General features: G+C 35.0%; 1 protein-coding gene across 4 annotated transcripts in view; it reads right to left on the reverse strand.

Moving 5' to 3' along the window:
- Positions 1-13,042, reverse strand: part of sgsm1a (small G protein signaling modulator 1a) — a 133,210-nt gene that overhangs the window by 29,970 nt on the left and 90,198 nt on the right. For 3 of the 4 annotated variants that reach the window (XM_039771781.1, XM_039771784.1, XM_039771782.1), the window contains 4 exons: positions 6,833-7,021; positions 6,235-6,361; positions 3,900-3,964; positions 2,798-2,943 (listed from right to left, as the gene is read on the reverse strand). In XM_039771781.1, coding sequence (XP_039627715.1) covers positions 2,798-2,943; positions 3,900-3,964; positions 6,235-6,361; positions 6,833-7,021 — 527 coding nt within the window. The remainder of the gene's footprint in view (positions 1-2,797; positions 2,944-3,899; positions 3,965-6,234; positions 6,362-6,832; positions 7,022-13,042) is intronic. The other variant, XM_039771783.1, reaches the window with a different exon arrangement.

Below are 13,042 nucleotides of genomic sequence, written 5' to 3' on the forward strand. Positions count from 1 at the left end.
TACACCTGCCCAGTATCGAACAGAGGGACCACTGAAATACTCTAGAAGCAATATATTAATTGTAGGATTTTATATATAAAGCACTTTGATTTCAGATTTGTTTAGACAAGAAAGCAACTCTACCAGTGATCACAGTTACACAGTTTTGTGAGAAAATGATTTGCCTCCTCCATAATTACTTCTGTTACTGTAAATTACTAACACAGAGTTTTTTTCAGGTCTTCAACATGTCTTTCAATATTAGACAAAGACACACAGGGTGGTCCAGATCTAATTATGCAGATCCAGATCGTGTGGATGACTTTGATTTTTGCGGGGACGATTCCAGTTTGGTGCGAAGACGATTCTTCATGTCGTCAGTTCGCACACTTCTCGATGGTCCGGGATTTTTCGGGTGATTTTCTATGTAATAAACTTAATAAGTTATAGCGTAATGAAAATTGTATAATTAGATCTGTACCACCCTATATAAGTAAACAAATAACTGCATTTTTTGACTTATATTACTAGGGGGCTTTGCTCCCTACTTGCTTTGCTCGCCAACCCCTGGGCCTGCGCTATGTGCTAGCCTCTTTGTGGTTCTGAGGCTCGTGTTTTGGGATGCTAATGTACAATTTAAACAGATTGTCAATTTCATGGGAATTGTTACATATGCATAACATAACTAACTGTTTTACATTACAGAGAGTAATTAACCTTAGTAAAAAATAGTAAAACGGAATAATTTGAAAGTAAATTATGTTTCATGTTGCATTAGAGTTATTTGTTGCATAATACGATTTTGTTCTGTTTGGCTTTGAAATTAACATGCAAATACTTTTTAAACTTACACTTTTACTGTAAAACTTCAGCAAAAACAATTTTTCGAATAAAATTTTTATCAATATCGCATTGAATTTTGATTCTGTGTTTGGACTTTCATCATGACAACGCAACATATAACTGCCCGTGAATGAATTTTGTTTCTTTCTCTCTATTAAATAAAACAACTTTTTTTTTTGGTTCTGAGATTTGTTAATTGTCTTTGCAAAAGCTATTCTAATGGGAAACTGTTAACATTTTAGTACGAAAGGCATATCAAGTTCTCCTTTGTTGTCTAATGTTATCCCCTGAAGATGTACTACATTACCTTTCTTGGATACATCCTTCTTTCTACAATAATTTGTGCGGTGGAAGACTGGACAGTGTTAACGGTTGTAGATATTCTTCAAGATATTGTAAGTTGATGTTGTCATCTTCCGCATGATCACCACCAGCTGTTTCAGCATAGTTTATTGATATGCATTTAAGCAATTTGCTGTGTAACCGATCAACATTTTTGGTGTTAATTTGTTTGACTTCATTGTTGCTCGGTGTTAGGATTGCCCATTTTTACTATTGATAACCCTTCATGATGAAATTCTTCAATAAGATTTGGACATAATAAGCCTTCTTTAATTGCGAACTTAAAAGTGAGGAAAACGTTAAAATTTATAAGAGCTGAGAGAGAAAGAACTGTGTCTGTCAAAAGCATTCACGTGAATGAGAGGTGAGAGTACCGTGTACTGTACATGGTTTAATATGGTTGACAGGAGGGCATGACTTGAAAAAATCTCATGGCCAAAGTCTCGTCTCGCAGGACTTAAAAAAATCTCTTCAAAAAATTCTGGTCTCGTCGCAGGATTTTTTTTATATAATAGAGAGATTTATCCAATTACTGAAGTTATCCAATACCAACTGGCACTGAGTGAAAAAATAATTGGGAGACAACCAGCCCTCACTTATTTTGACTCTTACCATGACACAACATAGATTTAACAAGCAGATAATACAGCAATCAAAGGAAATTCCTGAAGACATAAAAAACCTTAATATATTCATGCCCAGAAAGAGCTACAAGTTCATTTCTAAAGCTCTGGTACTCCAATAAACCATAGTGAAATCCATAATTTTCAAATGGAGAACACATGGAACAATAGTGGATCTTCTCAGGTGAGGCTGAAATTCTTCCAAATCAATATAAAAAACTCATATTGAATTATAAAATGTAATTGGTTGCTGTCATTATGTGGAGCCAGTAAAGTGCAGCTAGAGTGGCACAACATGTTATTAGGTGTAGGAGGGCAATTACTTTTGCACACAGTGCTGCTGTAGTTCAGGTTGAGGAAATTTTTTCATCCAGTAAAAAAAAAAATACATGATTTCTTCACTAAAGGTGTCTTTAATATTAGATTTAGTTTGAAGTTCTGACAGCACAAATTGTCAAAAATGTGTAGTAATAGAGGACATCAGACAGAGGGCAAATATATTTTCATTCCGTTGTCCAAGTAAAGTGTTTGTGTATGACATGGTTTGCATATCTGTGAGAACGATTTGAATGAAGTTGGCATATAAACAAAAAACAGTAGATAGATTAACATGCAAAAGTTGCCCATATTTTCCCAGGAGTCAGAGAATTGATTAGTGAAAGTAAAGTTGTTGTGTACTCTTTGTGTGGTTGGACTCACAAGAACTGGATCCCAACTGTTAGCATATATTTGCCATACAATGCAGAATGAAGGCCAAACTTTGGTTTTAAAAGAAAAAAAACAGTTTTGGCCAAACAAAGAGGCAAAAGCTTTATGTTCAATCTAATAAGTTAAACTCCCCACTATAGTTTAAATGATTTGGATACAGATCTATGCAATTTAGCTTAAGGCAAGAGGATGATTTTTAAAAAACTGACAAAACAGACAAATGTTTTAATTTATATGTGTAATTCCTCATTTAGTTACTGCTTAAGCTTAAGCTAGAAAGTAAATAAAAAAGCACACTTTACCATGTTATCCTGCAGATATTTTTGCCATATATCTGCTGTCAGACCTCCACTGGCTTCATGAGGAATACTGGGGTCCACAATGATGGGGTTTACGAGTGCTGAGAGATGAGTGCGTACAGTAGACAAATGCCTACAGTATGCAAGCCCTACATAATGAGAAAAACATGAGACAATTAGGACACCTCCACGACAACGGCTGAAGAGTGTGGCTGCAGAAAAATACATGACATTCATCAGGAAGTTGATTTCAACTTATTAGCTTTCTCTCTCACTTGCTTGTTTCCTCAAGTATTGCACTATTATCTCTAGATCAGTGCAGTAATCAACTTAAGGGAAATTAACATATTTTTTGTTTATGTTGTACACCAAAGAAGTGTTTCTCTCTGCTACAGCTTAGGTTTTTAGAATTCCTTCTAGGTTTCATAAAGAGCACTGTAATTATTGCTTTCCTCTTACTACAACACCATTTGTAAATGCTTCAGGAATCAGTCAAGCTGGATCAACAGAATTTTTACAGCAATGGAGCATGTTATCAGTTTTTGCACTACATAATCTGTGAAGTCATGCTGCAACAGGTAAAGATCTTGCATTGACTGAACACTTGATAAAAAAAATATTTAAAAATGCAGGATTTTACGTGTTTGAGGAAATAGTATTTTTTCCAATGTTCTCTGTATTTGTGACTGAATGGGTACAATAGGGTTACTGGGGCTTGTGACAGTGGTGAATTTGGTACAGTTTGGAAACCACATCAATGCTAAACACTTCATGTTTAAAAAGATATAAATGTGGGTTAGTACAAGCAAGAATGAAACACTGATGACTCCAAGCAAAAAATGAACCAGTCTAAATTTGACAAAACTGACAATTTTTAATACACAAGCACACAAAAACATAATTCTGAGTGTCTGAGCCCAAGTCAATCTTAAGTCTAGTGCGCATGCAAACTCTTAAAAAAAGATGGAAACATGAAAACTTCTGAATTACTTCAAAGCAACAGTTCATAACGAGCAATAAGAACATGGTATCTACAGTAACCACACCCTCAAATACTGTTATGTTTGCATATAAAGAAAATCAGCACATGAGATGCAACACTTACATCCATAAAAAGCTCTTGAGATAATCTGATACTTCATGTTGTCACAAAGCATCTTCAGAGGGGCCCTAAAAATGAATCATACAAATCATAACATAACAGGCAAAAGAAATTTTACTGAAAAAATTTTTGTGATTTAAGTGTAAAAACTTTCTTTCCTCCATTTCAGCACTGGAAAAAATATAACTATCAAGAAATGCAAACTGAGATTTTTATTATTCATTTATCCATTTTATTAAACCACCTTTTAACATCACTAGAAGCAATAACCTATCATGACTGCATTATACACAAGACCCAACTATTAATTAATGACAGTACATCACAAGACATGAACACAAGTTCAGTTTAGGAGTAGTATTTAGCATAAACTAACATGCACAATGGGATATATAAAGAAACTGGAGACCCCCCAGATGTTATGAATTTGACTATGTTGATAAGCCTGATACACAGCAGTGCAAACTAACATGCCATCGCATCTTCCTTTATTGTTATAGTTAACTTTTTAATTGTCATTATTCTTCATCTCTTTCTTATTGTTTATACATGATTCCGGATGAAATGGTACATGTTCAATTGTTGACCTGAAGCCAAAACACTTTTCTGGTACTTGGAGCTAACACTTGATTTAACTTAGTGTTCAGTATGTTCAGTATGATCTGGCAATTTTGCAAATACAGACCACCCACCACACACAGTACACATTCCAACCCATTTGGATGACAAATATTCTTAACCAAGTAAGTGTTGTATACACATATTGTCTTGGAAAAACTGGTCAATTCTGAATAAAATTGCAGGGAAAGGACTACCTCTCCCGTCCAACAAACAACAACAAACATTTTTATATGAAGCATATTAAAATACAGGGAATGCTGAAACAAAGTGCTGAACATTCAAAAATAAAATAGATAAAATTAATGACATACAAATTGGTCACATAGAATTAAAAACAAATTAAAATAAAGGAAATGAGAATACATTAAAATAGCAGCAACAAGATAACAATAAGAGAAAAAATGACTCACTTACACCATTGACTCAAAAGCCAGTGTTAAGAAGTAAGCCTTCAGTAATGACTTAAATGTGACTAAAAAGGGGGCCAGTCTGATATACTCTGGTAAACTATTCCACAGAGAGGAAGCAGCTACCAATAAAGCCCAGTCACCTCTCCATTTATACCTCGGTCTAGGGACCATTAGATAGACAACCTAAGTGCCCTCTTCACAGTGTAAATTTTTTAAAAGATCTAAGAATTAAGAAGGCGTCAGTCCATTTAGGCATTTAAAAACCAATACCAAAATTTTAAAATAAATTTGAAAATGAACTGGAAGCCAGTGAAGCGAGGCAAGTAATGGGGAAATTTGGTCACATTTGCAAGTGTGATTTAAAAAATGGGCCTCAGCATTCTGCACCATCTGTAGGAGATGTAAGAAAGCCTGATCAACCCCAAGGTACAGGCTATTACAATAATGTAATCTAGAGGTTATAAACGCATGAACTGCTTTTTTGAGAACATTTTGATATAGATTCATGCTTTTTAAAATTTGTTTACCCAATTCAAGGTTGCAGGAAACATAATTTTCTTAGAATAAAAAAGACCTTTTCTAAGAAAATTGCTGCTCCAGAGATTATAAACATAAAAATTTCTGTTCATTTTGGACTGTCTTAAAAGCATTTAATAAATGAAACCCAAAGTAACTTCAAAGAGGCCCTAAAAATCAACTCAGCATTGATCCCTATAGAATGGGAATGTGACATTTCATCCTCATTGCAGACTTCATTGTGTGTGCTGCTATCTAAATCGAGTTGTACTATTGCATAAAATCTTTTTGTTTAAAATTCACTGAGAAGCTGTCACAAACACATGGAATTCTGAATGTGTTCCATTATTGTTGATTGTTTTGAATATCTACAGAGGAGTAGGATGCTCTATTCACATGTCCTTATAGGAGAGTAAAAAGGTTCGTCTTTGATTGAACTGGAAAAGATTGTAGTTGGCAAGCAGGTGAATAAATCTTTTCAGGCAGAAGAAAAAGTATGAATACAAAAAAGTGAAAAAATATATTTATTTATATTTATCTTTCAACTCAGTTTTCTTTGGTATACTAATTTGGATTCTTCTCTACTATCTATATACCACTTGGCATAGTTTTCCTCAATTATGTCTGGACATTTCTAAACGTTTTTTCAGTGTGTCATTATTTTCTTATATGTTTTGTAAAGTGCTTTGTGATACTGGACTCTTGGAAAGGCACCATATAAAATAAAAATTGATTAATTGGTTGAAACACCCTTTAGCTACACTGTTCCCTCAGAAAGCAGCTAGATTTACCGCTCATGATTGCAGCCATTAGGAGGCCCTCCATCAGAAGAACCACTTTGAGAACATGAAGAGCAAGAAGATTTCCTTGTTGTGGGGTGCCAGATAGAGGCTGCTTGGTCAAGAAGTTCCTGTGTAACTAAAAGTGAGAAATAATGTAAGTAAAAAATACTGACAAAGCTTCTGTCAATAATATATAAAAAAAGAGACTACAAAATAATAAAAATCAAACTAGTGCTCTTTCCAATTTGAGTGATAACAATGAGCCAATAATAACCCAATTAAAAGATGCCAAGGAAATCAAACGAAATGCAGATTTTTAAAGTTAGCACCATGCACAGTTGGTCTGGCTTCAACTTTTTAACAAATACCAGCATGTGAAGCATTAAATATACATTACTTCAGAAAAAGAGAAGAATCCAGAGATTGAAGAAACTGCTTTAGCACACTAAGAATAAGAAGGAGACAGCATAGTTTGATGCCTATGAATGATAACTTGGCGATTAAAAAACATAAGCAATATGAAAATATTTCCAAAGCAGGCTGTGATTTGTAGCTAAAGCAGGAAGACAGTATATATTGAGGTAGGAAAAAAAAATGTTACAGTCACTCTTTATCTTGTCCACATCAAAAGATACCCAGGTTGAGAAATTAAAGTGACGTTTTGGGATGACAACAGTCCGTTCAGTGCATGCTGTCCTTTGGAACAGTCTCCAGAAAGTCAAGAAGAAGGAATGGGAGATAGGGATAAGTGAATTAGAGAAGTGGTGATGATGATGATGATGAGCAGCAATGGTAACTGCAGACAAAAAAAAATCAGTATTGGTGAGAAAAGCCAAATGCAATAGCCATGATGCCTGCTGAACATGCAAGTAGCAGAAAATGGAAACTCCTGAGAAATAGTTCACGCACAGTCAAATCAAATTAACTTTAAGCAAGAGTATTTTCTTTGTATGAGCTAAAGAAAAATAGTGTCTTGAAGGAAAGTAATTTCTCAGGTATAGGTTTGCTATAATAGTCGTTTTAAACACATTTAATTCCCATTCTTTAGCTACAGTAATTGTTCATGTTATGTTTCATTTTCTTTTTTACAGTCAAAAGGATATAAAGCAATTTTACTTTTAACATGTTTGCCTTTTTTAAATTACATCTGTTCCTAAAAGCTTACAACTGAAGACAGGGAATCTTAATTAAATAAATCTGACTAAATAATAAATCTATTGATAGGCTCTGAGAAAGAATCTACAACTGCTGTATTCAGCATTTTGATGTTATCTTTTTACAGTGTGAAAAAAAGGTGTAAAATGGCAGTATGCTGCAGCACTATATGATTCTCCCCACTACAACACTCCCAGTATAATTATTCCTTTATCAATATAATCCTCCTTTTTGTTGTTACTTTGTTCCCAATTTGGGTTAGGAGTCAGCTCTGGAGCTTTTCCCCCTGAGGTCCACAACAAAAATGACTCATATGACAGGCATGTGTTTTCTGTTTTGTTGGTATCTAACCTATTCTGTGTGAAATGGGCCTGGGAAGCCTTTTCTTTTCTCATTCATAGATGAAATACTTATTCTCTAATAAGTACAATTTGAAAATATTTACTTATTTTTTCACAGCAAACCTCATATTTGTGTTAAGTGTCCTCTTTCTAGTCTGATTTTTGTGTGTCTAAGACATTTTGTCTGTTCTGTTTAATCAACTGAAACTGTGTGGTGCAACCTTGTTTATATGCTAGGTGTGACTTTACTGTTAAGGAGGTGATTACTTGTCTGTCTAAAGTATAAATATAAGTTCTATTGCTGACAGTAATATGATTGAAGAGAAGTAGTGAATAAAAGCTAAACTAATTGTAGCAGACAGCTAACTTGCCTTTAACAGGCTACACATTTATTTTCACCACTATTTCTGCATCAAGTAGAAAAAAGTAAAATGGATTCAAAGATAAGAAGAATAAACTTTTGTTGGACAAATAAAAGCTGGGATTACAACATTCAATTGAAAAGTCATTTGCGTGGAATGTAAACAAAACGTTAATCTTTGCAGTAAATCTGATGGCAGCTATAATTATAGAACAGCCTTTAAGAAATGAAGTCATGAAAAAGTGAAAATTAAGTTTTAAAACGCAATGAATGACACCAATCTGAAAGAGAAATGACACCTGCTTACTGCCCAACAGGAAGGAACTTATTCACCCCACTTACAGGCTTTCTAATTAAACTTAGGAGGTCACCATTGCAATTTTTATATGAATTTGTTGCCATGCTGGTTGGATTTGTGTTGATGTGTCTGGAATTCACCTTTCATTTTACATCCTTTGGACTATTAATTAATTTAGGGTGTAAGAAAAAACTTTGCATTGTGAACATGTTTATTATCTTGTGAGGAACAGCCCTTGGATTGGCCAATTAGATGTAATTTTATTTATTCTTTTCACAGACACAGCACAATCTAATTAGCAAGAGGAAAAGAGTCTCCTTCATCATGTTTTATAGATGGGGTTTATAGGATTATAATACAAAATAGTACCTTACTCACCAGATAATAAAACTGAAAAAAGACAAACCTCAAAAATGAATACATTAAACAAGGGGACACCTATTACAATGTAAAAATAATAAAAACATGTATATTATGGACTGCAAATGTTTAGTATTTTCTAATCCTATTCCTCAAGTTGTATTTGAAAACCATTCTTCAGGAGAAACTGGAAAAAATATAGACAAAGACAAGTCTTTCAGTATATGTAGGGATCAATTAATCCATGCAGTTGTAATGTTTGTGTCTTGTCATCAAATGTGATGTCATTGCATGTTTTCTATTTTAGATGGCAGCCAATCCCAGAACAATATTCAACAGGCAGAATCCAAATATAGAAATAAGTAAAAATTCTTCAACCAAGAAAATTCAAATAAAAAATCAATACTTACTATACATTCCAAATATAACTCAATGTTCTTCTGCTGGGTTCTCTTTCTGGCTGACTTATAAAGCCAGAAAGTAGTCCCAGGAGCTGTGGTGTCAGGGTGGACCCATCTCTTAGGGTTCCACATATTTAACATATAATGAACAAAATTAATAGAAATAACACTAAAACATGACAAATAATAATTATAAACTGACAAAAATGACAATAAAACAGGGTAAACATGAGCCAGGAAATAAACCCTGGCTGTAACCTAACACTTTTGGCACTTGTTTTTTCCTAGTGTTTTCTGGTGTCTGGCTCCTGTCCATCTTAAGCCCATTGCTTGTCTCTCCCCTTTAAAAACACTTTTTCCACTTTGTCACTGTCTCTGTTTCAGGAACAAACAAGTTAAAACCCTAGCAATTCCTATTTTACTTAATTTTCAAATGATGGTAATGTGCATAGAATTTTACTCCATTGGCTTTTATCTCATTTCTGGTTTACTTTATACCTCTGGGCTACCTGAATATATTTTTATCTGTGGAAAATAAATTACACAAATAAATTGCCTTATCGTGATATTCACCATAAAAAAGTATATATAAAATAAAATGATTTCTGTACTTCTGCAGTTCTCTGATGTCCCTGTAGTTCAGACATCAGCAAGGATTAGTAGGAATACATTCATCCTAGTATCTAATTATTTGTAACAAGTTATTATACAAACAAATGCGCTAAGGTGACAGACACTTATATTTATGGTTTTACTGCTTCATTTCATGAATGCCATATATTTCTCGTTATCATTATCCTTACGTAAAGCTGTCTGTTTCCATTTCGCAGCATAAACTACTGGGGAAAGAATTTTAAAGCATAAGTTTGGTATTTAAGTCAAAGTTATTTCTTCATCAACATGGTACGCCATGCGAAATTGTGTTCTAAAGTTAAACTTTTTCTATAAATTAAAAAAAAAAATACATAGTTGATCCTGGTGTTTTCTAATGTCACCTATGAAGCAACAAGCACCCCAGAAAATAAAAGTCTAAAACTTACAGAATGAGCCCTCTTTAAGGCAGCAAAAGTTTCGATTTAAGAAAATATGTCCATTTATAATGCATGTTTAAGATGCCAGAACTTAATGCATACTTTTAAAATTTATAGAAAATGCTTAACTTTAGAATAAAATGTTGTGTGTCAAATGCATATACAGCGCATCCAGAAAGTATTCACAACGCATCACTTTTTCCACATGTTGTTATATTGCAGCCTTATTCCAAAATGGATTAAATTCATTTTTTCCTCAGAATTCTATAATGACAACATGAAAAAAGTTTACTTGAGGTTTTTGCAAATTTATTAAAAATAAAAAAATTGAGAAAGCACATGTACATAAGTATTCACAGCCTTTGCCATGAAGCTCAAAATTGAGCTCAGTTGCATCCTGTTTCCCCTGATCATCCTTGAAATGTTTCTGCAGCTTAATTGGAGTCCACCTGTGGTAAATTCAGTGGATTGGACATGATTTGGAAAGGCACACATTTGTCTATATAAGGTCCCACAGTTGACAGTTCATGTCAGAGCACAAACCAAACATGAAGTCAAAGGAATTGTCTGTAGACCTCCTAGACAGGATTGTCTCTAGGCAAAAAACTGGGGAAGGACAACCATCTCTGCAGCAATCCACCAATCAGGCCTGTGTGGTAGGGTGGCCAGATGGAAGCCACTTCTTAGTAAAAGGCACATGGCAGCCCGCCTGGAGTTTGCCAAAAAGCACCTGAAGGACTCTAAGACAATGAGAAACAAAATTCTCTGGTCTGATGAGACAAAGATTGAACTCTTTGGTGTGAATGCCAGGCGTCACGTTTGGAGGAAACCAGGCACCGCTCGTCACCAGGCCAATACCATCCCTACAGTGAAGTATGGTGGTGGCAGCATCCTGCTGTGGGGATGTTTTTCAGCGGCAGGAACTGGGAGACTAGTCAGGATAAAGGGAAAGATGACTGCAGCAATGTACAGAGACATCCTGGATGAAAACCTGCTCCAGAGCGCTCTTGACCTCAGACTGGGGCGACGGTTCATCTTTCAGCAGGACAACGACTCTAAGCACACAGCCAAGATATCAAAGGAGTAGCTTCAGGACAACTCTGTGAATGTCCTTCAGTGGCCCAGCTAGAGCCCAGACTTGAATCCGATTGAACATCTCTGGAGAGATCTTAAAATGGCTGTGCACCGACGCTTCCCATCCAACCTGATGGAGCTTGAGAGGTGCTGCAAAGAGGAATGGGCGAAACTGGCTAAGGATAGGTGTGCCAAGCTTGTGGCATCATATTCAAAAAGACGAGGCTGTAATTGCTGCCAAAGGTGCATCGACAAAGTATTGAGTAAAGGCTGTGAATGTACTTGTGATTTCTCAGTTTTTTTATTTTTAATAAATTTGCAAAAACCTCAAATAAACTTTTTTCACTTTGTTATTATGGGGTGTTGTGTGTAGAATTCTGAGGAAAAAAATGAATTTAATCCATTTTGGAATAAGGCTGTAACATTACAAAATGTGGAAAAAGTGATGCGCTGTGAATACTTTCTGGATGCACTGTATATAAAGAATTATGACAATTTCAGCATTTTCTACTTTTAGCAGATTTTCATGTTTTAGTCACAAAACCAAATCCTGCAACCACAATTAAACTTTAACAGTTCTTAGAATTGTAAAATCTTTGAAGCCTAGAGCCCTATGAAATAATGATACTAAAATAATGATACAACATTTTTGTGATCTTAGCTTGTGGTATTCAAATACTAAAACCACAGATTTACACAGGAAAAGATAGAAACATCAGATTTTAATTATCTTTATTGCTGCGCATTGGACTGTGTACTTTGTGAAGCAATCTGTGGTAGAGTACTTTGTTGTTTGATAACACCAAGTAACACAGCAATCAATTGAACCTAGGTTTTCTGGCATTGTATTTATTAAGGCCCTCTGATACACATGTAAAATCTATTAACATAATCCAAAAACTTCACATGAGACTCATAAAAAGATACTGCACTGTAAGTATAAATCTAGCAAAATTTAATGAAACTAAAGAAAATGTGCTTGCTAAATGAAAGTAATTAATGTTGAGCTGCACAGCATGGTGGCGCAGTGGTAGCACTGCTGCCTCGCAGTTAGGAAACCCGGGTTCGCTTCCTGGGTTCTCCCTGCGTGGAGTTTGCATGTTCTCCCTGTGTCTGCGTGGGTTTCCTCCGGGCGCTCCGGTTTCCTCCCACTGTCCAAAGACATGCAGGTTAGGTGGACTGGCGATTCTAAATTGGCCCTAGTGTGTGCTTGGTGTGTGGGTGTGTTTGTGTGTGTCCTGTGGTGGGTTGGCACCCTGCCCAGGATTGGTTCCTGCCTTGTGTCCTGTGTTGGCTGGGATTGGCTCCAGCAGACCCCCGTGACCCTGTGTTCGGATTCAGCGGGCTGGATAATGGATGGATGGATGTTGAGCATAGATTTGTTTCATTTTGAAGCAGTCATGTTTAAAATTATTAATTTAAATAGACTGCAAATTGGTTGATGGCTTTTGTACACAAATGTTTGATGTCAGCAAGGACAGCTGCTTACATTTTCCTAAAACAGGAAAATGGCAAAATATTACAGATAACAACCAGTTTAATGGGAATTCTTTTGAATATATTAAATTATATAATATAATAATACTGAATTCATCATTATCTATGTCTACACTTATAGGCTCAAAATATTCAAGAATTTTAATACCCCTGTTATAAATTAATAAAAAAATACAACTAACATTTTACATTTTCCTTTATAAATAAGATTAGAAAACACTTAAAATACAAGCTCAAAGTATTTCTTTCTATTAGTTTGGTCTCTTTCTCAGGTATTTTAGTCTTAAAGCACACAATGT

The sequence above is a fragment of the Polypterus senegalus genome, chromosome 12 (genome assembly GCF_016835505.1).
Source record: "Polypterus senegalus isolate Bchr_013 chromosome 12, ASM1683550v1, whole genome shotgun sequence".
NCBI classification, from domain to species: Eukaryota; Metazoa; Chordata; class Cladistia; order Polypteriformes; family Polypteridae; genus Polypterus; species Polypterus senegalus.